The 27687-nt window shown below is 36.8% G+C and overlaps 1 protein-coding gene across 16 annotated transcripts in view; it reads right to left on the reverse strand.

Annotated features, from left to right (window-relative positions):
• Window positions 1-27687, reverse strand: part of NPAS3 (neuronal PAS domain protein 3) — a 920744-nt gene that overhangs the window by 608104 nt on the left and 284953 nt on the right. For 9 of the 16 annotated variants that reach the window (XM_043489741.1, XM_043489740.1, XM_043489739.1 and 6 more), the window contains 2 exons: window positions 26867-27111; window positions 26708-26758 (listed from right to left, as the gene is read on the reverse strand). In XM_043489741.1, coding sequence (XP_043345676.1) covers window positions 26708-26758; window positions 26867-27111 — 296 coding nt within the window. The remainder of the gene's footprint in view (window positions 1-26707; window positions 26759-26866; window positions 27112-27687) is intronic. The other 7 variants (XM_043489743.1, XM_043489745.1, XM_043489742.1 and 4 more) reach the window with 1 other exon arrangement.

Here is a 27687-nt window from a genome sequence, read left to right on the forward strand (position 1 = left end):
TAATCACATTTTAACTCATTAAATCATTTTCCATTTGTATGCATACTGACAATTCATTATTGCCATATTTCCTATTTGAATATTATCAATATCAGCTCTAACATAATCTTAGAATTATCTGGGGTTTGCAGGTAATATGTTTACAATCTCGGTAATTTCTTTGGAGTTAATATCACACATTCCTTAGCTCCAAATTGAACATGAACAAAGGCATGCCTTGTGGACTTCTGATTTATCAATCATTTGTCTTCTCAAATGTGATACTTCATTTTCTATCAGTTGATCAATGTTTTAATTTTTTTTTGGTATTTCATTTTGAAGAATGTGCTATGGTTTTACAAGATTAGATTCTTTATGCAAAGGTGGAAATGTATACTACATCCTGCTGTGAAAATGTACATGAGAGAAACCTAACATGTATAAATATATTGTAAAGATATGCATTTTAATGTTGTAATTACAGTGCATGCAAAATGCACAGTATATATATTGCATTCAAATATTTTAATATACTTATCTTCTTTATGTAAATATCTATGCATAAGTTTCTATAAATAAAATTGTAAGTTAGAGTGAATAACATTTCAACATAGAAAAATATATGTATATGCAAATCCATAGATATATATGTACGCATGTATATTTTCCTGATTGAACTCTATATACTACCCTCCATTTTGACTGAAACAGTGAAATAACTAGCATGTTGCCTCTGTGAAGCCGAAAGCAATTTCCTTTTCTAATTTTAGTTATGCAAAGCCTATGGGCATCATCAGCATTTAGTAATTAGTTTTATAATTACTGCTGTTTTGCTCACTGTCATTCAATTTTTCTTACAACATGGTCTGGGATTGAAACATCCCACATCCACAGCTGTGTAAATTGCTATCCATTTATAAGGCAGAAAAAGTAAAGTTCCACATACATCATTATTCAGTCAAGGATGAACTGGTAGTATTTAGGTGATGTCTTCAGCACTTAAGCTGCCCCCTAAAACACCATCGAAAACAGCATTCCAGATTCCAGGAAGCACTGTCTAATAAAGCAGAGAGAGAATATGAAAGGTGCCACAATAGTAAGATTATATCAAAGAGAACAATGAAACACGAGAAATCTAAAGTCTGTGATGTCAAAGGCAAGCATTTAAAATGTTAAAGTTCTTCCTTTCTATAGGAAAGGAGACATGAGAACATACATGTGTCTATAATTGTTGATTTGCTGTGTTAAACACTATTGTGTTTCTTCTAAAAAGTAACTAAAGCCTAAGAAAGGTTTTGATCACAATAGATTGAATTTTTTTTACTGAAAAGGTCAAGGTCTAGCTCTTAGATAGCTTTAGCTTCACTGATAAATTATAAAATCAAAACACTGATTTATCTCTCATAAAGACTGAAAGCTTAAATGTTCAGTATAATATTGCTGTGGTAGCTATTAACTTAAAAAACCCTCTCTAAGTAACTCAGGGTATTCTTTGAATATATTTCTGAATATACTCTTTGTAGCTACATTCTCTTAAAATTTGTGGAACATCAAAACAAAATGACTGTGAGACTCATTTCACAAACTGAAGTGTTTAGGCCAGACCTAGAAATGTTCATCAACCAAATTACAAGGAGTTGCTTTGAGCCATAAATCTCAGGTCATCCCTACCTTGGGAAAATGCAACAACATGCTCCAGAATTAAGAGCCCACCTCACCTTGAACAAGTCACTCAGTGTCCCTGCACCTCGGTTTTCTCATCTGTAAATCCACTGAGCACCTGTCTTTCTTCATAGGATTCCTGAGTGTCTGAAGCATGACAATGATCATGAAGGTGACTAGGAGAGGACAAGATCTTTCCCTGGAAGGCCACTGTGGTTCCAGAATGTATTCCTCTAGGCCTCTGGCTACAGAGAAGGGCATGGGCCAGAGCTGTTCTTTAGTTTAAGAAGCAATTTACCATACCTGCTACTGAATTCTCCCACAAATGCTTCCTAAGTTTTTAGTTTCAAAAGTCTAATTTCCATAGATCAACTGCAAAGGTTTCAAGAGTGGAAATGCATCTTCTAATAGTCTTTTCTATCTCCAAGCCCTGGGAATACACAGTAGGTGACCTATATATATTTATTATTCTAAGTGAATAAATAAAACTACCACAGGTAAGATAAAGGGGTAAACTGTAAATAACTGACTTTTAGCTGTGACATCCAGAAACAAGCCAGGACTTGAGGTGAAACAACAGATGAGTGGTCAAGCGGAGGGCTTCAATCTCATTCCAACACTTCTGATGAGCAAGTGCACGCATGCAAAGTCACTTCAGTTGTGTCCAACTCTTTGTGACCCCGTGGACTGTAGCCCTCCAGGCCCCTCTGTCCATGGGATTCTCCAGGCAAGAATACTGGAGTGGGTTGCCATGCCCTCCTCCAGGGGATCTTCCCCACCCAGGGATCTCGTGTCTCATTATGTTTCCTGCATTGGTAGGCAGATTCCTGACCACCAGTGCCACCTGGGAAGCCCCTCTGAGCACATAATACATACCTAAAATCCTTTCTTCCTTGATTATTTTCCTGCAGAGAAAAAGCGATGAAATACAGGAAGCATAGAAGGCAAACCAGAATGAGTTCTGTCATCTTTCTCCCTTTAAATCCTGAGACTGGGGACACAGAATCCACTGACTAAAATGACTAAAAGATACATCAAATATATGCTAAATAGCTCTAAGAATTAAACCAAAAAAACACTCATGGTCTTGTATCAAAGATATACTTTTGGCTAAAAGATTCTTTTGGTCCATTGTTTCTAAGAGTAAGAAATTCAGATTCAAATCTTCTTATTCCCTCATGAACCGAACAAGAGTAGATTTGGACCAAATACTTTATTTCAAAGATTCAAATATTTCTTTTCAAAACTATCGCTATATTTGGACATATATATATGTGTGTGTGTGTCTAAACCATCTACTTAGAGATCCTCTGGTGCTTTCTCCCCACCCAGTTTTTATTGTCCCCCTTAAATATAAGCCAGAAAAGAACACTGAATGGTTCTCTGAGGAAGGGACTCACATAGAGTTGTTGATTTTACTGTTACACAGGCTTACAAGCTGCAGTATGCTTAACCTGCTAGCTGCAGATTGCTAAGTGAATGAAAAAGGAAAGCCATAACTGGACAAAAGCTAAAGAGATCAACCATTATTTCTGTGAACAAAAAAGCCACAAATTCCCACTCTTCATTCATACTACTGCTTAATTGATGCATACAGGTAAAAGGAGGCCAAACAAAAGACAAACAAACAAACAAAAAAGAGAATGAAAGGGTTTCTCTTTAGCACATTTACACAGAAATTAATGAAGTTTAAAGGTATTTATGGCAGGAAAGGGGATGAAGAGAAAGAGGGATTCATTCACTGAATATAATCCTTGTAAACCCAATAACTGTGGACAATCTTTATTTTTAAAAACATTTTATCGAGTATTCTTGCCTGGGAAATCCCAAGGACAGAGGAGCCTGGTGGGCTACAGTCCATGGGCCCGCAAAGAGTCAGACACGACTTAGCAGCTGAACAACAGCACTCTAGTTTGTAACAACATTTAATTTTTGTACATTGTCCAAAATTTACTTTGTCATTCAAAACGTAACTACAATACCACATCTATTCAAGATGTCAAAAGTCCTCATGAACAGAACCTCTCACTTAAGCCAAATGTTTAAGGAAAGTACACTGTAATGTGGGCAACAGAGACCCAAACATGAGAAACTATCGATAGTAACAGAGAAACGAGCTTGGCCTCTACTGTAACTTGCATTTATGGTTACGGATTTCTGAACTTAGAGCAAACCTGATAAAAAGCCAGTAAAGGTAGGCAATTTTTTTTTTCCCCCTTTGGCAAAGAGTTGACACAAAGCGTGTCCTCTGCGTGAATGTGCTCTGGTCTGGCCAACCCTCAGCCCTGTTTCCTCTGCTGCAATTCCAGTTCTAGTCTGTTAGCTGAAGCAAACACTGGAGATGGGAGACATGTCACAATAATGACTGGTTAGAATTCGGCTACAGTGAACAAACCACTAAGGGAAAAGCCATTTAATAAGCTGCAGAAAAAAAAAAAAAAAGCATAGCCCTAATCATAAAGGCACCCACAGTCTCTTTGTGCCTCAAATCTCTGCACAATTTTAATCAACAAATAAATTCCTATTTATATCCCCAAATCCACTACAGCTGCTTCTTGCTTCCCCATTTTTCGTGAGCAATCTGAGTTAAGACAAGGATGCTAGAAAGACCCCACAGGAAATATTTGGACAACTTAGATTTGTTATCTACACTCATCTGAGGAATACACATACTTATGCAAGTATAAAAACAATTGGATTTTTTTTGGGGGGGGGGGGATGTTTTAAAAAAAAGAATAGCCACCAGAAAAAATTTCTCTGGAAAACTGAAAAAAACACTGACAAACCAAAAAATAAATTTTTAAAAGTTTCAAGGGCCCTTTTAACTTAGACATATGTTTTAGTGTTTCACTGTTACTAAGATATCTAACACATATTTGAATTAACAGCATATTTGGGTCCGGTTACAAATCCTTTTATGCAGTATAAATGCACATTACAAAGAGAGACATCTTCACTACGAGTCTGAACAGGAGTAACACAGAGAAGGAAGAGCAACCTAACAATGATTTTCCATTATCTTTGGTAGCATACAGTTAATATGCTTAGATGTGAATAATTACAACTTTTTTTAAAGTAACTACAACTTTTTTTTTGTTTTTTTTTTTTTAAAGTAACTACAACTTTTTATGAAAATAAATTTCAAGTAAATAAATGCCTTAACTATGATATCTGAACTTTCTTAAGACACTTCAGAAAAGGTCATCCCCAAGTCCTTTCTAGAACTGCTAATGTCTATTAATTGGGCTTCTCTGATGGCTCAGAAGGTAAAGAATCCACTCGCAATGTGGGAGACCTGGGTTTGATCCCTGGGCTGGGAAGATCGCCTGAAGGAGGGCATGACAACCCACTCCAATATTCTTGCCTGGAGAATCCCCATGGACAGAGGAGCCTGGCGGGCTCCAGTCTGCTACAGTCCATGGGGTCGCAAAGAGTTGGGCATGACTGAGCAATGAAGCACACAGCAAAGTACACAGATATTAAAGGGTTAAGATAGGCATAAATTAACTTTATTGTCAATCACTACATACAGAAGAATAATTAACTCGGTATGTTTATTTATCTACTTTTGCTACTTGATTAAATGAATGATTGATGACAGGTTCCTTGTTTTCTTTTCTTCCTTTTTGTCAGTATAAATGATCAGTATGAAACTAAACGGTGACATTAAAATGAAATCATTAGCAACCCAAGATGCAGGCAACCTGCATGGGAGAGCTTCTGTCTCTCTCACTATTGAGAAATCTAATCAGATCTCTTCACACCCCAAACAGACGAATAACATAGTTAGACGTACTTTCTAAATCAGGTGCCTTCCCCTCATTTTCCACTGTGTCTGCTATGTCTGTAATTATGCTAAAGGCTATTTATTTCTTTTGAAGTCATTTTAAATAAAGCTAATTACAGCATCCTGCCTTTACTGTTGGTGAAATTTATGAACTATGTTAGTTTGGCATTTGTGGTCTAACGAAGACTAATAGAAATATCAAGAAGTCCTTGAGGTAGACACAGTCAAAATTAAAATATCAAATAAATGATCAATGATCACTTAAGTAATTTGATTGGTCTAGGATTTGTCACAATTTGATAACATTTGAAAAGGTTATTAGTTCTAGTTCTCAGCAAATCAGGTGACTAACATTAGCTGCATAGATCCATAGCACAGAATCAACGTGAATGTAAGGTTTATCACAGATACTGGTTATAGTGGCACACAACTCACTGAGGCGTTTTCCTTGCCCCCCCAGGTCCACTGTCCAGTGCTACAGGTCCTAAAAACCAAAGTGACATATTTAGCTCTTTCAGAAGCCTGTATCTGATTTAGATTGGCTGCTCTTCTGAGCATTGCTTCATCATCATTTAAAATGTTACCACTGTTGACAATTCCGCTCTGCAGTTCTTCCAGCAAGATCATAAAATGTAGCACCTCAAAGGAATAGTTTAGATAGGGAGTAAAGAAGAGAAGGTAAAAAGAATATTAGAAGTAGAAGGAAGCCAAGAGGTGGCTGCAGAACAAAGTCTGAGAACTCAGACTTCACTAACATATCAACTTTCATTAATCACATGAAGGCTGAGCTTTGCCATAGACGTAATTCAAAAGAGAGAGCCAAGTACGAGAGGAGAATGAGTTCAGTAAAGAGCTAATGAGATTGGGAGATTATAAACCTGACACCAAGCAAGTTGTCTCACTGTTTTGTAGTATAATGTCACATTGAAAAACCATGGAAAAATTTAGTGTGAAGCTATAACCTCATAATATGTTTTCAACTTACAAATAACTACAAACGGGTAACTGTGAGTGCAGTTTAGTTATTTGTCCCATTAACAGACATGCTCTGTTGTAAGGACGAGTTCCTCCAAAGCACCCACAAACTCTTACTCCCCAGACCTTGGCCACACAAACGGGTTGTGGCTAGAATGAAGTCTAGAAACTGAATCCACATGTTTTTCTGCTTGTCATGAAATTAATTTACTCACATGCTAATAAAAACAATGATACTGACATCAGTTGGACCACAATCTAAGCAACTGTCTAATTGCCAGTGTTATGAAGTTTATTTTTGCTACAATGCAATCATTTCGTAGTGGCTAATAAGACAAGATGGCATAGCTTCTAAATGCAAACAGTTGTCCCTAAGGGAATTTTACCTGAATTGTGACAGACATAAATTTATAAACAGTAATTTTTTAGTTTTTCCTGCTTTTTGTTTTAGAGGCTAGTATTAGTGGACTTGGGACTCCTGAACCTCTTGTGCATATCACTCACCAAACCAAAAGAATTTCATTTGGTAAAACTGGTCAACAGAACTTAACAAAGCATTTAAGTCCACTTTTAAAAAGAGTCTTGGAACATTCCCCTCCCTTTCTTCTGACTTACATATCTTTTGCACATACAGAGCAGAATAATTAAAAACTCCACATACAGAGGAAGCAATGCTCATCTCATGGAGCTTTGTAAGTATTAAAATATGATCACGGATTGCAATATCTTTTGCATATTTTTCACACAATTCATATCAGAAAATAGTTCTGTACGCTATAAAGACAGGTAGGTCAATCCTATGATTCTGGGAAAATATAATGCATAAGTATAAAAAGTAATCACAAGTTTCCATACTTGACCAGCAAAAAAGTGTAGACTATTCAGACTATTTAAGTAATAACTGATATGAGTAAAGCAACAGAAATGTGACATGGATAATTTTGTGTCTCCCAACATTTTTCTGAAATATATTGCCTTTAGATATATCATTAACACAAATTTGTTGTCTATATTTCCATTTTCTTACTTTTAAAAGCTTAAAGGTTGAAAACATGAATTTTAAATATATCTTGGTTAGAAACATCACCTGCTTTATTGAAAAACTGTTTTTACACATATGAATTACCACAGAAATCCTTTACCTACACAGCTTCTCAAATACATAAAATGTGATTTTATTAACTTAGTTATAAAAAAACACTTTATATACAATTTGTCTGGGATTTGTATTTCAAAAAATGCTGTACCCCTCCACTGTGTGCTTATACACACAAACAAAAAACAGAATTGTACTTGTCACTGTAAATCCCTATTAAAATCAGGAAACATCTGAAAAACACTTGGATAGCAACTTGTATGATAAAGCAAGTCACTTGAATAACTAATTTTAAACACATATGTGCATTAGTAGAATAAAATAACCTATTTTAGTAAGTTCGCACAATGAAAGTTAATGCTTTTTTGTTTATATATATAAATGAAATTATATACAATACATAATATATAATTATGTACTACATTATATTTTATAATATATAATTATATATTTAATACATAAATATAGTTATATATTATAATATATAATTATGTAGATTTAAATTGTTAAAATTTGAAAGGACAGTATAATATGAGTGGACTGCATTGTGAGTGAAACAAATATAATTCCATTTAATTGAGTATTTTTTAGACTATTCAGAATACAAATGATTGGGCTTTTTTAAAAAAAGAAAACAACAATAAAAAAAGACTCCAACTCTCAGAGGCAGAGAAAGTTTTTGATCTAGGTAGTGAAACATCCAGTGTCATCTTTGCTCTATGATCACCCTTGCTGAATGAATCATTATTAAATTGTATGCCATTTTGGATATATGATTTTATATTTTAATAATGTAGAGTAGGTGGTCTAATTCTCTCCTATGGAAATATCAGCTATATTGCTGTGTAAAAACAAAGATGAGAATTCTATCAGACTTTATCCTTACTGTTAAGGGAAGTCTGAGAGTCCTTTCCCAGGGGCCTACAGTTTACAAAAATCATTTTCTTAACTCCATCACTAGAGTCAAAGCTAGCAGGGTCATTTGCTGTAGATGTTGGAGAACCAGAGCACAGAAGACAGATCTGAGACTAGACCTGGTTTTGATACTAGAAAAACTGCATGGTGTCTATGATGTTAAACTACAGAGAATTAACACATATTAATTTGGCCCTGGTTACGGAAATGCTCCTGGCATTTCCTTCAGCACTTAAAACTCATTTTCAGAGAATGGACTGCTATAAAAGGATGCAGGCTCATTAAGAGTTTATTTCCTCAAAACGCTAAAGGATAGAAAGGTTTTCCTGAGAGGGGATCAGAAAACTGCATTTATTTCCTTACTGGGGGGAAAAAAGACACCCCAAAGCTTTTTGTTTTTGAGCAAGCATCACGGGTTTGAAAATGAAGGATTTCATCTTGTTATTATACCCTGCCTTACCTCGTTTCAGGACTGGCTGTGTTTTCTTCACACAGAATGAAATTTTAGCAAGAGCAGAAGCCAAATGCTTAAAATGAATGATCAACTTACGACTCGTATGAATCTATTCTTTCATGCCGTTCTGCTTAAAAATAGCATCATAAATGCACATCTGCAAAGACTGTGCCACCCCCCTTTCCTGAATTGTACAAATTATTAGAGTTGTTGACAAAAGATTTTTTTTTTTTGTTTAGGGGTTGGTCTGGGCACTCTCTTTGGCAGACTGCCACTTTTCTAGCAGTAGAAATATTGCTTGTAGAAAGCCACATTGTACTGAACAGCTGTTCTGCTAAAACATTGAGCTAGCAACCCAAGAAATGACTGACTTCACATGTGAAGCAAAATTGTTCCCTCCCTTTGTGTTAATTTAAATGAAATAAAAGTACAAAACATTCTCTTCCACGCCATCTAGCTTTCCCTCCCAGTTTCAGGTTTCAATGTGTCCGCCGGGTTCCAAGGGGAGCACTTGATTCTGGCCACTGCTCCAGCGGCAACCTTGAACTGTGGCTGTTTCACTGAAGAGAGGCTCCCAGGATGGCAGCTATCCTTCTGATCTGAGCCTTCCTATATTCAGGTTTTAGATGCTGAACTACACACCTTATATACACTAGGATTGTGAAATTAAAAAATACACCTCACTCCAGCCTTTCTTCCAACTATATAAAAAACTAAGATATTAGAAGAAATATGCTAGATTATATTTAAGCTTTCAGTTGAGAAGTTCAGTGTGTGATTCATGCTTTTGGTTATTTGAGATTATTGTCAGATAATAGAAATGTATACAAGTACCCCATGTTCTACATGGCATTTGGATATTCAGTGTAAAATACTCTTCTTAAAGGAAAAACCTTCACAAGCTTACTTAACTAAGGGAGCACAATCCTCATGAAATATCACCATGTTTACAACTCTATTTATGCAAAATAGATTATCTAACACCAATGGGTATCTAAAATAATGACTTGGAAAAAAATACTTATTTAAAAGTAGAAATTCATGAAGTACAATAATTTTCTTGGAGAATAATAAAATTATATGTATTTTAAGGTGCTTTACATAGATTCAATATGCTCACCTATGAAAAACTGCAATTTAAAATCCTACCCATCTTTCAAGTCCAGTTTAAAGGCTAACCTCTTGGTCTCTCCATTTGCCATTAATCACATGTCTGTCATCACACAGTACTTTGCTTAGACATCTTTCAACATGAATAATATCATTCTTTATTATTTTGTGAGCATGTGGGTCACTCTCATTAGATTACAAACTCCCAGAAGAGAAGGTTCATTTTTTTTTTTCTTCTTTGCATCCCCCATAGAGCCTAACACAGAGTCGTGTAATATAATAAGTATTCAAATAGGATGAATAGCAGAGTAAAATGGAAAATGAAACTCATTCCTCATCTCTACTGATAAAAAAACAAAAAATTTTTATCCTAAGTGTCCATCAACAGAAGAATGGATAAAGAAATGTGGTACATATATACAATGGAATACTACACAGCCATAAAGAGGAATAAAGGTGGGTCATTTGTAGAGGTGTGGAATGGACCTAGAGTCTGTCATACAGATGAAGTAAGTCAGAAAGAGAAAAACAAATATTGTATATTAATGCATGCATGTAGAATCTAGAAAAATGTTACAAATAAACCTAGTGCCAGGGCAGGAATAGAGATGCAGACATAGAAAACAGACTTGTGGCCACAGCAAGGGAAGGGGAGAGTGGGATGAATTGGGAGATTAGGTTTGACATAAATATATTACCATATGTAAAACAGACAGCCGGTGGGAACCTGTGCTTACACAGCACAGGAAGCTCAGCTCCATGCTCTGTGATGATGTAGATGTGTGGGATGGGGTTTGGGGCGGGAGAGAGGGTCCAAGAGGGAGGAGATACATGTATACGTATAACTGATTCACTTCATTGTATAGCAGAAACAAACATAACATTGTAAGGCAATTATATTCTGATAAATAAACAAAACCTACTCTAAGATTTTATCTATAAAGCCAAACTCCTGGGAAGGGACAATATCAACTATATTCATTCTTTTATTATATAACCCTTCATTTCAGAAACAGTCTTCGAGTGCTCTCGAGGAAATAACCACATACTAATAATAATCAATTTTTATAGACCTTGTTATCCTTGTTCTAAGGAATCAAATAACACTAAGTTGTCATAACCTCACAAATCACCTGTGTTACTTAAGAAAGGCTCCAAATTTCCTCTACTCTGTCATATGATACAAGTTAAGAGTTTTCACATCTTAGAAACTCCAAAAGTATTTCAAAACAAATGCAACATGTTGACATTTTCTTCCTTCTGATTATCATCATTTTGGAAATACAGTCTTACACACACCAAAAAAGGAAATTTACCTTTAACATTTGATAAATATTATCAATAGGAATCCTAACATGTCTTCAGTAGTTTCTATGTGAACTTAAGCCTCCCAAAACAGCCTGGGATTACTATAACATGAGACTAGTTGGATTCTCAGGCCTAACTGCATCATTTTTTTCTAAAAGAAAACTGAGGCCAAAGAGATTTCACTTTTTCAGTGTCACAAAGATTTGAACTTAGGAGAGTCCGACTTCATTGATCAAGACCTTGCCACTAACAAGGCATTCTGATGATACATTAAGATGACTGGGATAATTAGCTTCCACTGCATTCATACATTTTGGTGGCTCCGCTGGCCTTTTTTTTCAAGGACAGTGCCTTTATTATAGGCTGTTAGAACTCACTACAAGAGTTCACTCTTCTCATCTTGTAAAGGCATTATTTAAGTTTCCCTAGATGAGATATTCATAGAACAAAAAATGTGACTCACAACAAAAAGGTTTGATCTGATCACTCGGCAAACATAAATTCAGCTCAGTTCAGTTCAGTTGCTCAGTCGTGTCCGATTCTTTGCAACCCCATGAATCGCAGCATGCCAGGCCTCCCTGTCCATCACCAACTCCCAGAGTTTACCCAAACTCATGTCCATCAAGTCGGTGATTCCATCCAGCCATCTCATCCTCTGTCGTCCCCTTCTTCTCCTGCCCCCAACCCCTCCCAGCATCAGGGTCTTTTCCAATGAGTCAACTCTTCGATCAGGTGGTCAAAGTATTGGAGTTTCAGCTTCAGCATCAGTCCTTCCACTGAACACCCAGGACTGATCTCCTTTAGGATGGACTGGTTGGCTCTCCTTGCAGTCCAAGGGACTCTCAAGAGTCTTCTCCAACACCACAGTTCAAAAGCAACAATTCTTTGGTGTTCAGCTTTCTTCATAGTCCAACTCTCACATCTGCTGGAAAAACCATAGACTTGACCAGATGGACCTTTGTTGACAAAGTAATGTCTCTGCTTTTTAATATGCTATCTACGTTGGTCATAACTTTCCTTCCAAGGAGTAAGTGTCTTTTAATTTCATGGCTGCAATCACCATCTGCAGTGATTTTGAAGCCCAAAAAAATAAAGTCTGACACTGTTTCCACTGTCTCCCCATCTATTTGCCATGAAGTGATGGGACCAGATGCCATGATCTTAGTTTACTGAATGTTGAGTTTTAAACCAACTTTTTCACTCTCCTCTTTCACTTTCATCAAGAGGCTTTTTAGTTCCTCTTTACTTTCTGCCATAAGGGTGGTAGTATCTGCATATCTGAGGTTATTGATATTTCCCCAGCAATCTTGATTCCAGCTTGTGCTTCCTCCAGCCCATTGTTTCTCATGATGTACTCTGCATCTAAGTTAAATAAGCAGGGTGACAATATACAGCCTTGACATACTCCTTTTCCTATTTGGACCCAGTCTGTTGTTCCATGTCCAGTTCTAACTGTTGCTTCCTGACCTGCATACAGGTTTCTCAAGAGGCAGGTCAGATGGTCTGGTATTCCCATCTCTTTCAGAATTTTCCACAGTTTATTGTGATCCACACAGTTGAAGGCTTTGACATAGTCAATAAAGCAGAAATAGATGTTTTGCTGGAACTCTCTTGCTTTTTCAATGATCCAGAGGATGTTGGCAATTTGATCTCTGGTTCCTCTGCCTTTTCTAAACTCAGCTTGAACATCTGGAAGTTCACGGTTCATGTATTGCTGAAGCCTGGCTTGGAGAATTTTGAGCATTACTTTACTAGCGTGTGAGATGAGTGCAATAGAATAGCAAAGGCTGAGCAACTTGTTAGAGTTTTCTGCTACTTTAGGAGCTCAGTATTCATTGTACATACAATGAAAAACACATTAGGTCAGGTGTCAGGTAAGAAAATATCACTGTACATCTTTACAAAAGTTCCTGAGTATGCCCAAAGTGAGACTTACCTGCACTGGCATCTCCATTTTCCTTTCATAACTCTCTAGCATATACTGTGCTTTACAATTTTTTTCATGAGATATTCGCATCTCTTTTCAAAATGGAAAATGACAGTAATTTTGCTTTTATGCTAAAATTCTTGTTAAAACCTGGATAGTATTCATCTATTTTAATAGAAGAAAGCCAGTATTTTAAAGTATTTATATAAAACCCAAACTGTGTACACAGTCTGTTTTCATCATCAGTGCTGATATTCAACACAGCCATATTTCCCAAAGTGTAAAATTATATATGAGGAATGTGATTTAATTACAAAACAGTACTGAATACTTTTTTAAGTCTCTGCAGTGCTTTTTCAAGTTCTGACTATGAAATCATGAGTTTCAGTTTCTTCCAACTTCTGCACACAGTAGCATTCACCGTCTGAGCCCTCTTTCAGCACCTAGTGATCAACTGATCTCAACAGACAATGGCGGAGACCACAGCAGCTATTTTCAAGTGACAGCGTTTGGTTCTTTTAGTAAAATGTTTAGGTCGATAAGTTGTGAAAATTAAATTATACTAGACAGTTTAGCCATATGTCTTCACTTCAGGTACCCATGGTTTTGTAGATGTGTTCAACTCTACCTGCAAATGACTAGCTCAGCTTTAGCAATCTTATTCATTCTAGTGCTGATAATAATACTGGATTATTGATATACACATCTCAAATTTCTTATTTCTACTAAGTTTTTCATGATGGTTATAGCCATATCATGCCTTAAGCCCCTCCTCTGCCATGGTCAGGCAAATAATAAATTATGTAGGAAAATAAAAACAATTATTTAACTGAACTGACCAGTTGTTTTATTAGTTAAGTCAAAATGATCAAACAATAGTCTGAGGTGGACAAAGCTTTAATCATGTTTCTCTTTAATAAGATCCTGCATCTAGAGACAACTATCTGAAGAGCCCTAATTTGGATTATATGCAACATTAAATTGAGGAAGCAGAGAAAAACAGTAAGCCAGACCATGCCAATGACTTAAAATGACTTACTCTTAATTTTTCTGCAATGTATGCTATGCAGAAGATAGCATACACCCAAGGAAACCTAGAAAACTATGCAACATGGTACCCCTGGCTGGCACACAATTCTGTTATGTTGGCCACTATAGTAAGTTCATTAGGTAAACATACATTAGCTCTGAATATATTTTTTAAAAAAACTTCATTTTATTTGCCATTTATTGTTATCACTATACCTATGTACCAAACACAAGACCCAGCCTTTTATAACTAGCAGTATGCTTTCTACTATGATGGGTTCTAAAAAGGTAACTAAGACTCTTCCAGTTCAAATGCTCTTTTCAGGAGTTGGCATACTACAGTCTGCAGGTCAAATCCAGCCTGCCATCTATTTCTGTATAATCCATAAAAATCCATAAAGAATTTAAAAAAATTTTAACAGTTAAGAAAACCATAAAAATATCTTATTATATGTTATAATTAGATCCAAGTGTCCACAAATCTGGGATCTAATAAAAGTTCACTCAAATATAGTCACACTCATTCAGTTACTAATTGTCCGTAGCTGCTTTTGTGATGTAATAGTTGTGTCACAGCAGCAAATACTCTGTGGACCACAAAAACTAAATGATTTACTATCTGGTCCTTGACAGAAAAAGTCTGTCAACTCTGTCCTAGAACTCTATAACTAGTTTCTGTCTTGGCTTTCCAACTTTCCATTTAGGCAACATTTGACCAAGTTAAGAATAATAGACAATGCTACACTAGTCACGGTGAAAAAAGGAGGGAGAATAATCAGACTCCTTACTGATGGAAGTAAGTTATTTACAAAGCTTTTAAGAAAACCATATGTAAAAAGTTAATCAATTTTCTTTTTTCCCATGAAAGTAAAGTGAAAGTGAAGTCGTTCAGTCATGTCCAACTCTTTGTGACCCCATGGACTGTAGCTTACTAGTCCATGGAATTTTCCAGGCAAGAGTACTGGAGTGGATTGCCATTTCTTCTCCAGGGTATCTTCCAGATCCAGGAATTGAGCCCTGGTCTCCAATATTGCAGGAAGATGCTTTACCGTTTGAGCCACCAGGGAAGCCACTATTTCTTCCATATCCCGATGTTATTGAAATTGCTGGCTAATCAAATTCCTTAAATACTGCAACCAACTATGAAGCCCTAGAGAAGGTTAATCTGTATGGATTCAACAGTGACCAACTGAAAAAGTAGGAAACTGGGACACAAGTTTCCATATGGGGTGAGATTGGTTTTGCTTAAGTTTCTGTTATGAGAGTATAATAGTGCTTTTTTTTTTTTTTAATAATCTTTTGATTTTGGAATGATTTTAGATGTACAAAATAGTTGCAAAGTTGATACAGAGAGTCCCCATATACTTTTCACAAAACTTCCTCTAATTTTAGCTTTTAGTACCTTTTTAAAAGAATTCTTTTCATTGAATTTTAAATATTTCACCTTTGAATAGCTTAAAAACATTTTCTGAATTTGGACACAGTGGTAACGTTTGACCTAAAAAGGGTAGATTTCCACACATGAGCCATATATGTGCACAAATGTTCATGTATAATGGAAAGAGGAAAAAGAAATGCCAGTGGACAGCTGGGACATATGCTAGACTTAGAAATGGAGGAAAACGTGCCAAATTGGGATTCCAGAGGTTCAAATTCCATTCCTGTGCTTGTTACTGACTTTGTATCATTAAATTTCTTTCTATATTAGTATGTTCAACACAGTAATGAAGAGACCAAAACACATGATCTATATAATCCTTAAACCCAAGATTCTACTGGCCCTCTTCTCCTGTCCAGGCTCTGACATTCACTGACATATTATGGACCCAGAAAGGATGTGAAAAGCTGTGGTCAATCAGTATTCAAAGCCACATTAGTTTTACAGGTGGAGGTCATCACATGTTTATTAAGGTACAGCTAAGACTTATGCACAGTATCTAGAAAGCTGTTTCTGAAAATTAAAGCCACAGTACAATTTCAATCATATAAAGCAGTCAGAGGTGACTCCTTTCTTTGCTATGCCCATAAAATATTGTTATCTGCAGAGTGCTGAAACTATATATTGTGCTTTGCAAAAGGTGATAGGGCTAACAAAAGCCATTAGAGAATTTCAGCCCTAAAGAACAGAGCACATAAACTTGAAAGTCCTAAATAAGTGAGTACAGTGCCACGTTAGGCAATGCCACAGGATCCCATGACTAAAATATTACATTATCAAGTAATGGGAGACTTCTTAAATTAAATCGAATGTGATACAAAACTTCAGTACGCTCCCTAAAATTCTGTCAAGTGTAAAAATAAATCAAAAGTATACAAAGTTCTAGATTAATATTTTGCCTACATCATATGTTTGGCATTTGACTAATTTAAAACTTGATTGTGTGCTTATTATTCTCTCTTATTTATAATGATTGCACATATGCAAATCCTGATAATCACCAGATAAATATTTCTAAGAGAAGAAACTATATCATATATATTTTAACCTATAGCACAGGGCAAGACATACATTCACAGAAAGGGAAATTAGGTAAAAGAAGGAAAGTAGAAATACTAGTAGAATGTGAAGAGGTAGAGCCTGTGGCTTTTGAAGTTATTAATAAATAGCTTCAAGAAATCCCATAGTCCCAGAAAAAGTTAATTTGAGACAATAATTGCTAAATTGCTAAAGGAATTTTGGGTCTCGGGTTAGAGGATAAGTCATCATCCAGATCAGAATCACTGACAAAAAGAAAATTCAAATGAGAAAACTGAGGTCTAGATAGGGTTTTATTAATCCAGGTCACATGGTATATTTAATTGTGTCAAAAGCTCTCATCTTCCTTCTTCCCCTTTTTTTCCAAAATTTATTTCTCAAGAAATGGTAAATACCTTCAAGGTCAGGTCCGTGCCTCATACTTTCTTTATATGCCCCCACAATATTCAGCAGACGACTCAGAGGACTTACTAAGAGAAGGTACTCAGATGTGTTAAATAGACTTGAATCCATATACTCAAGACACTTAGGGTTTCTTTACACCATTTTTTGTTTTAACGTTCCTCAGCCTGCACATTACATGAGAGAAACATGTTGGCAGGGGAAGGCCATTTCACAGTATGACTGATCCCAGAGTTGGAGACAGTATGGGGCAGAGGTGGGATACCACTCCTCCTAGTTCTTCCTACCCCACACATTGTTTAATTTCCCCTTAGTTTCACACTATCTCCATCATTTTCTATACATTTTTCTTCTGCCCTGCCTTGTGTTTTTACTCTCCCTTTTTTTCTTCTTCCTAGCCTAGGACATAGGCCCAACCCATAGCTCCCATCAGCACTGTTTAGCTCTGTCAATAGCAATGCCAAAGCACAATCCAATTCTATACAATTTAATTGGAAAACATGGCTGAATACTTACTTTCCTGGGTACTGCACATGGGGACATAAACATACATAAGATGACCCAAACTGTTCTCTTAAATAGTTCGTAGTGTAAATATAGGGAGAGAAGTATATAATGAATTATGAATTCATGTTAAAGCAACAGAAGGTATTTTGGTAACCTATAAAAGAAATGACCAACATTCTGGGAAGGAGAGAATATTTATTAAGCAAGTAAATCTAAGCTGGCTTTTGGAAGATGAATGAGAGTTCAGCAAAACCAAAAGAAGGAAAGGACAATTCAGTCAGATGATGACATGTACAAAGGCATAAATGTTTGGTATGGGGCAGTCAGTGACGCTAGAGAAAAAGGAGATGACTATTCAGAGAGGAACAGACTGATGAATCCTGATGTAGGATACAAGAAAGTACACAGGCACTCTTTTGTCCACATTCCCAGAAGTCTCCACAAAAATCCCCACAAGAGATATTGTTTTTGTTCACCCCTCTTATACTTTTGCCAGCACCATGAAAAGAGCTTCTCCTACAAGTATCTGCTGCTGCTTGGCAGGAGGCAGACCTGAACTGAACCCTAAGCAGGAAATAAAGTTCAGCCAGAGCTATGGCAAAAAGTAGAACCCACACAGCTGAGCCCAGCCTAGGTCTGCCAACCCCCAGACTATGTGAAGCCATGAGAAGAGTAAAAGCTTTATTTCATACTACTGAGATGCTGTGATTGCTTGTTGCCCTGCCAGTATAGCCAACTTTGTGTTGTTGTGGTTCTTTAGTTGCTAAGTCATGTTCAACTCTTTGGTGACCCCATGGACTATAGTCCTCCAGGCTCCTCTGTCCATGGGATTTCCCAGGCAAGAATACTGGAGTGGGTTGCCATTTCCTTCTCTAGGGGATCTTGCTAACCCAGGAATCGAACTAGTGTCTCCTGCATTGACAGGCAGATTCTTTATCACTGAGCCACCGGGTAAACCCATAGCTAACTAGCACACCTGAATTTTCACATGTTCACAGTCACACACCCATAAATGTGCTTTCTTTGAGTTGGTGTTTGGAGTTGAGGCCAATTCAGGATACTCAATAGTGCCAAATGCACTGAAAAGAATGATGAACAAACACTGCAACAGCAGCATGTGGCAAGAACCCAGCAGTGCTTTTTATATTCTTCATGCCAAACACACAATGCAGTCTCCTCATTCATAGACAGTAAAGCTTTTCCTGATAGCATGTGAAACTTTACAGAATTAAAGTCTCAGAGACTTACTCTACCAGTATTAAGCCCACATTTATTAGAAAGCCCTTCCTGTCCTGTATCAGACATGGAGATCCTATTGGTGTGTGCTGATATTAACAATGCTCATCCCATCATGATGCAAAACTAAAGAAAACAAAAGGCTAGTATTTAAATTAGGGCAGAAATAAATGAAAAAGAAACAAAGGAGACTATAGCAAAAATCAACAAACTAAAAGCGGGTTCTTTGAGAAGATAAATAAAATAGACAAACCATTAGCCAGACTCATCAAGAAAAAAAGGGAGAAGAATCAACTCAACAAAATTAGAAATGAAAATGGAGAAATCACAACAGATAACACAGAAATACAAAGAATATAAGAGATGACTATCAGCAACTATATGCCAATAAAATGGACAACTTGGAAGAAATGGAGGAATTCTTAGAAAAGTATAAGCTTCCAAAACTGAACCAGGATGAAACAGAAAATCTTAACAGACCCATCACAAGCACAGAAATCGAACTGTAATAAAAAAAAAAAAATCTTCCAACAAACAAAAGTCCAGGACCAGATGGCTTCAGAGGTGAATTCTACCAAAAATTTAGAGAAGAGCTAACACCCATCCTACTCAAACTCTTCCAGAAAATTGCAGATGAAGGTAAACTGCCAAACTCATTATATGAGGCCACCATCACCCTAATACCAAAACCGGACAAAGATGCCACAAAAAAAGAAAACTACAGGCCAATAAAACTGATGAACCACAGATGCAAAAATCCTTAACAAAATTCTAGCAAACAGAATCCAACAACATATTAAAAAGATCATACATCATGACCAAGTGGGCTTTATCCCAGGGATGCAAGGATTGTTCAGTATTTGCAAGTCAATCAATGTGATACACCACATTAACAAATTGAAAAATAAAAACCGTTGATTATCTCAATAGATGCAGAGACAAAGAATTAATCTCAAAAATATACAAGCAACTCCTGCAGCTCAATTCCAGAAAAATAAATGACCCAATCAAAAAATAGGCCAAAGAACTAAACAGACATGTCTTCAAAGAAGACATACAGATGGCTAACCAACACATGAAAAGATGCCCAACATCACGCATTATCAGAGAAATGGTTGCTATTAAAAAGTCTACAAACAATAAATGCTGGAGAGGGTGCAGAGAAAAGGGAACCCTCTTACACTGTTGGTAGGAATGCAAACTAGTACAGCCACTATGGAGAACAGTGTGGAGATTCCTTTAAAAACTGGAAATAGAACTGCCATAGGACCCAGCAATCCAACTGCTGGGCATACACACCAAGGAAACCAGAATTGAAAGAGACACATGTACCCCAGTGTTCATCACAGCACTGTTTACAATAGCTGGGACATGGAAGCAACCTAGGTGTCCATCGGTAGATGAATGGATAAGAAAGCTGTGGTACATATACACAATGGAATATTACTCAGCTATTAAAAAGAATGCATTTTAATCAGTTCTAATGAGGTGGATGAAACTGGAGCCTATTATACAGAGCGAAGTAAGTCAGAAAGAAAAACACCAATACAGCATATTAATGCATATATATGGAATTTAGAAAGATGATAACGATGACTCTATATGCGAGATAGAAAAAGAGATGCAGATGTAAAGAACAGACTTTTGAACTCTGTGGGAGAAGGTGAGGGTGGGATGATTTGAGAGAATAGCATTGAAACATGTATATTACCACATGTGAAATAGATCACCAGCCCAGGTTCAATGCATGAGACAGGGTGCTCAGGGCCAGTTCACTGGGATGACCCTGAGGGTGGGATGGGGAAGGAGGTGGGAGAGGGGTTCAGGATGGGGGGTACATGTACACCCATGGCTGATTCATGTCAATGGATGGCAAAAACCACTACAATATTGTAAAGTAATTAGCCTCCAATTAAAATAAATTAATTTTAAAAAAAAGAACCCACTAAATGCAGTATGCACAAAGATGTTCATTGTAGCACTGTTTGCCAAATTGTAAACAACAAAAGAAAAACAGTGAAATGAATTATATAATAGGGAAATCTCATTCATTTTTTCACTTTTCATTCATTCATTCACTTACTACTGTGTTTCAAAAAGATTTAAAGTGGTTCATATAGTGATTTATTTATACAACCATGAAAAATTATGTTAAAAAACATGTGCACAATGAGAAAATGCTCATGAATATTAAGTGAAAAGGGTGGGATATAAGATATTGTGTGTGCAAAAGTAAGATTAAAAACTAACCTTTGTTTAATATTTAAAATGTACAGAAGAAAGGGAAATCCATCAAAATACTATCAATGGTATTTGTCTGGGTGGTAACATTATAGGTGAATTTTTTCTATCTTTTTACTTTTTAAGTTTCATAAACTGAGCTTACAATTTTATAATAAAGCTTGTATGTGTGAAAAATATTAAAAGGATAAAGATAATTTTAACACAAAAAAATGAACTTTCAGAAGTAATAACTTTGTCAGAAAGATATAAAGGGATTATAGCATATAATTAAAGATCCTTCCTGGAAGCATATCTAAGGAAAGGCAGTTGTGATTAGTGGCTCAGTTGTGTCCGACTCTTTGACACCTATGACTCGCCAGGTTTCCTCTGTCCATGGGATTCTCCAGAAAAGATTGCTGGAATGGGTTGCCATGCCCTCCTCCAGGTGATCTTTCCAACCCAGGGATCTTCGCAACCCAGGTATTTGAACCCAGGTCTCCTGCATTGCAGGTGGATTCTTTACTGTCTGAGCCATTAGGGAAGCCCAAGAATACTGGAGTGGGTAGTCGATCCCTTCTCCAGGGGATCTTCTAGACTCAGGAATCAAACCTGGGTCTGCTGCATTGCAGAAGGATTCTTTAGCAGCTGAGCAGCTGAGCTACCAGGGAAACCCAGAAAGGCAGTTATATCATAGCATATTTCCATATACTAGTAAAACTTGTCACCTGTTACCAAAATAAACAGCAAAGAGCATTGTCAGCTTGGATTTTGGAAGGCTCTGTTTCCATGTGGTGCCACCACTGACCTTGGGATGAGGCAAATAAAACTGGAGTCTAGACTAGAGAGTCAGGCTCTCAGTCTACAAAAATAATGGAGTTAAGAATAGGAACCAAACAAGCTTCCATCTTCTCTCCCATTCTCCTAGGCCTATGCTGTGCTTAGTCGATCAGTCGAGTCCGACTTTTTGTGACCCCATGGACTGTAGTCCACCAGGCTACTCTGTCCATGGGGATTCTCCAGGCAAGAATACAGAGTGGGTTGCTGTGACCTCCTCCAGGGAATATTCCCAACCCAGAGTTCGAACCCAGGTCTCCCACAGAGCAGGTGGATTCTATACCACCCGAGTCACTAGGGAAACTCAAGAATACTGGAGTGGGTGGACTATCCCTTCTCCAGGGCATCTTCCTGACCAAGGAATCAAACTGACATCTTCTGCATTGCACGTAGATTCTTTACCAGCTGAGCTACCAGGGAAGAGCAATAGGAAGCTTTTTTTCAGAACCTAAGGAGTCACCATTAGGCATGTAGCTGTTTGAAAATAAAGACTACCACAGGTTGATATACATGCCATGTACTGCTTCTAAGTATTTTCATTTTACATGACTTTTTAATAACAAGGAATATGACACTTGCCCCTAAACATGAATGTCACTTGGGAGAGGTAACATAATGTCAGCACACAGTAAAATGCCAGAAGGGAAATCAAGACCTTTGAGCTGCTTAAACCAAGAAGGTCTATCATTCAGCCTGTCTTGGAATCTCCACCTTCTATGGAACTAGAACCATTTTATAAAATACTATTTATATCTCAGAGACAATCATTATCATAGTAATTCAGTGTTATTCTGAAGGATGTCCTATACTCATTTACCCTACATGAATAACGTAAATGAATCCATTAGACATCATTGCTTAAGTAACAGTATGGTCTTTGGCTAAGAGTAGATTCTATGTTGCTTAAATAAAGACTTGAAAGTTTCTCCTCTCAGAAACATCTACATTAAACCACATAGATACCTGAAATAGTGTAAGGAAATTCCATGAAAATATTCAAGTTCTTCCTTAATGTGTTCAGTCAATTTTAATCACAAGTTGTCTTCCATAGTTTTCAATTGTTCCCTTCCAAAAGCTAAATATGTCTTGTATTTTACATACTGTAAGATTGCGGCCTGTCACACATAAAGGAAAATTGTTGTTTAAAAGCTGCAATGTTTAAAGTGAAATAAAACTTAGGCTTATAGTGGTAAATATTCCTGGATTAATAGAGTTGCAGCAGACACAGATATACTCCAAAAACTGACTGAAGTCTGTGGTATTAGAAAGACAGAAAATTTATCTACTTTTAGCAAATGTCAAATCAGCAGCCATTGCTTTTAAGATTAATAAAAGATATAATGGCTTCCAGATAGCCTCTAAACAGAGATTACTATGAATGGAGAAGTGATTTACCAACAGTCACCACAAAGAGATTTCTTTAAAGGTTACCATCATCAGTTATTTAGCTGAAACACTGCTGAGAATGCCTGGTCATTTCTTGAATAATGCATAATGTTCATTGTAGATTTGATCTGTATTATAACAATAGAGATATTTCTAAAATAATGGAAAAAACTATCTGTTAACTTCCAATTGCTTAACATATCATTTCCATGGAGTAATTGACTCAGGACATATTACACACTACCACCTGAGTGTGCTTTCTGCAAGCATAACTTGCAATAATCTGTACACAATGGGCATCACAAAACAAACTCATCAACCTTTATAGACTTTTAAGAAAAGATATGATGAACACAAGGCAGAATAAAGAAGCTTTCTGAAGCAGTAAATTAAAATAATTAAATTTCTATATAGTTGTTTGGGACAAATTTAAATTTAAGCTTTGAAATTTAATTATTAACATGAACAACTCATCACATTAAAAAGATGCTGCCTACATCGTGTAAGCACTTTTCATATAAATTTCCAAATGCCTTTAGGTTTATTCAAGAGACTGCTCGGAGAAGCACGAAGTATAATGTCTACTGTTTTATTGTTGGATTATGAACTGCACTTCACATGATGCTGGAGGCTATTTATATAAGCTTGTTTATCCATATGAACTTCTTCAAGGGCACAACATAGAAGACCTTAGCAAATTAAAATGAATTTCTTTTGATGTTGTTGTTTCATGAATGTTTGATCAGAATGAATAGTAGGTTTGCATTAAAGAACTAGAGGAAAGCAATAAAATATACATATATTGTACAGCAGAACCAGCTTACAGAAAGCACCCATTGCATTCCTAGCAAACTTTGAGAGCCAGAGTAAATAGTATCAAGTCCCATACTTCAGTACAGTATAGACTTCAGTTCTAGACTATCATCAGATTTCTAATAGAGGGAGTAAACATGTGCCAACTGGATGATCTGTGATAATCTGGATAAAATTTTTTAAATAATAAAGTCTGGTACATAAATTCCAATCTTCCCACTTTTCTCACTGACATCACCATGTTCCTCTATAGACTGAACTTATCCTATGAGCAGAGATAGTATTTTATCTTATTTTTATCCATCTTCATCATTAGTATTTACAGAGCTGAGTTGACTGAAGGTCACAAAATAAAAATGAATTATTAGCCATAGTCCAAAGCTAAGAGTATTTGCACCTGGAATGTTTGATGATGGTGATAGAAATCAAATATTATTGCTAGAAATAATATCTGATAGGAAGAGCCCTAGACAGAAAAGCAAAACAATGGGATTCTAGTTTTAGATCTTCTCATACTTAAGTGTAAGCCCTTTCTACATCATTTCCCTCACCTGTTAAATGAGGGCTTAGTTCTGTATTATCTATAAGTGTGCATCTCTAAAAGGCCATGATTCCAAAAGCAAGCAGAATCATCACATTGTAGAAGAATGAACAGGGCTTCCCTGGTGGCTCAGTGGTAAAGAGACCAGCCACCAGTTCAGGAGACATGGGTTCGATCTCTGGGTCAGGAAGATCCCTGGAGAAGGAAGTGGCAACCCAATCCAGTATTCTTGCCTGGGAAATCCCATGGATAGAGGAGCCTGGTGGACTATGGTCCAGGGGGGTCACAAAAGAGTCAGACATGATTGAGCGACTAAACAAGAACAAGAAGAGTAGACAGACCATGGAACCACTAGATTTTTCTACTTTGGCAGTAACCACTACCAAGGAAGCCTATAAGCTACCAACTCTCTTAAAGAAAAGATGGAAGTAAAAGGTAATTATGTTAAACAAGTTAATATAAGTTCCTCAGTCAATGTATTTTGAATTGAATAAAAAGATTAAGAATATATTTTCTATTTTTTTGTGATTTCTAACCTGCTACATGTATCCATGCCTCTTACATGATTTGGAATAAACACAAAGACAACCTACTAAATAGACTCTTAAGTATTTACTAGGATCATACTCACATCCTTGGCTTTGGAAAATTGCCCTGTTTTAGTATCTGGAACATGGACTGGTATATTACCAAGTTGACATCAACATTCTTAAGGGTAGAAGGGCTATGTAAGGAAAGCATGAACGTGCCTTGGTCTATTTGTCATGTGCTTCCTCATATTGACACCCTGCCCTTGAGAGCTATCTCTGTTGTATGTTCTTCTCAACCTTCAAATGTCATTCTTATACTTAGAGCAGGAGTCTGTGAACTATGGCTTGTGGGCCAAATTTGGTGGCAGCTGCCTGCTTTGCAAGTATGGTTTTATTAGAACACAGCCATTCTTTGTTGTTTATGTGTTATCTATGATTGATTTCATTCTACAATGGCAGAGTTGAGTACTCCCCCAAAACTAAAATATTTACTATATAGGGCCTTTACAGAAAATGTATGCCAACCTCTGCCCCACAGAAAAATAACTTGTTACAATTTGCATTCAAATTTTCCTTGTCTAATAAGCATAAGAAACACAATCCCTAAGTAACAATAGCAAAGATGTAAACAGATTCTCACAGGTATCTACATACATATTATTACACCTCTTAGCACAGAATTGTCAAGTCACCGCTGTTGCACTTTCATTTTATTTGAATCCTATGAGACGTTATAGCTTCCTCCAGTATCCTTCCCTACAACAGCAAGAACGCAGGGACTTCACAGGTGGTCATCAAGGTGTAATCACATAGCTAAGAATCTAATTCCTCCCCCAGAGGAGGCTGCCTGCAATTCCATCCCATGTCCAGTTATTCCATGCTCATCAAGGGCCTAGATACAAAACTAAAGCAGAAAAACCAACAGATCCCATTCCATGCCTTGAGTGATATTGTTAAAGAAAGAAAATCAGTGGCCAACATCACATGTACATCAATAAACACATGCATGCATATTCATATGCTTAAAATCTCATTAATTATTAGATGTTTCAAGAGCATGCAAGAAAATAACCCTCTTAAGTATCAGGGTAAAAAAAACCTACCTAAAGTTTTAATAAATTTTAAGGGTAAGTACATCCAGGATTAGGAGCATAAATACATGTTTATATTTATAAATTGTAGGAACTATGTCTAAAGAGTTGAAACAATACATAGATTGATCACTTTGTTAGTCAATAAAATCATTATTCAAAATGCCTGCTACAACTGTACTCTGCTCCCTGCCTCTCTTTGGTAACTAAAAATCAGAAAATGTTAGTCCTAACCTTTACCAAATATTCTCTTACCCACCCCCTACTTAATAATAATTTGCATGTATTATCATAAGTTAAACCCAAGAAACATTTTAATGTAAGTCATTTCAATCTCATTTCCCTGAAACCTTATTTAAAGTGATAGAATATTCAAGCTAACAGACTTTTTGAAAATAAAATAGAAATAGAAGAGGTTTATTTCACCTTCACATGGTGTCTTTCTCATGCAGAGTTCAGATTTCCACATTTGTATCCCTTTAAAGGATTTGATATGCAGGAAAAGAAGAGAGGATGATGGTAAACGTTTCATCTCAGAGACACCAACAGACCGCATTCCAGGATCAACAGGGGCTGAAACCTTACCTTTTACTGACGTGTTAGGTGGAGGGCCTTCCATTCGCAAGTTCCATGGAGGGTCCCCCTGGTTAGCAAAGTCCCTCATTTTCAGGTAGCTGATTGTAAGTCGAATGATGGAAGCCTTGTCAAGCTGGCTAGTGATGGCTGCAGGAAGAGGCAACAACTTGGCCAATTCATAGAACTCAAAGTTTTCTTTTCCCCGGCGGGAACGGGCAGCATCCCGGGACTTCTCCTTTCTCAATGCTTGTAAACTGGAATCAAAGAAGTGAAAAAGTGCTGTTTAGAACGTGTGATTCTGTCAATCAGACGAACACTGCTTTTCTTTTTACTTCATCCGCGTCCCCCCTCCCCGCAACCAGCAAAAGTCTACCAAAATTTTCTTCAAAATTCCAGGGCCACAGTAAGAGGAGTTCCAGAGAAAGACCACTAAAACCATAAATTCTACCTCTGGGCTTATATGCCATAAACTCATGTGCAATGAGTAAAAATAATTTACTTGCTAAGTTTTTCACTCCAATTACCCATGCACTGAGATACAGTCATTGTTTTTGAGACATAAGATTTACAGGTGATGCTGGCTATTATCAGCTATGAGCAATTTAAAACACTGTGATTATAATGCGTGTGTGAGTGTATGCTCAGTTGTGTCCGATTCTTTGTGACCCTACAGACTGTGTTCTACCAGGCTCCTCTATCCATGGGATTCTCCAGGCAAGAATACTGGAGTGGGTTGTCATTTCCTCCTCCAGAGGATCTTCCTTATCCAGGGATAGAACCACATCTCCTATATCTCCTGAATTGGCAGGCAGATTCTCTACCACTGAGCC

The sequence above is a fragment of the Cervus canadensis genome, chromosome 17 (assembly GCF_019320065.1).
Source record: "Cervus canadensis isolate Bull #8, Minnesota chromosome 17, ASM1932006v1, whole genome shotgun sequence".
NCBI classification, from domain to species: domain Eukaryota; kingdom Metazoa; phylum Chordata; class Mammalia; order Artiodactyla; family Cervidae; genus Cervus; species Cervus canadensis.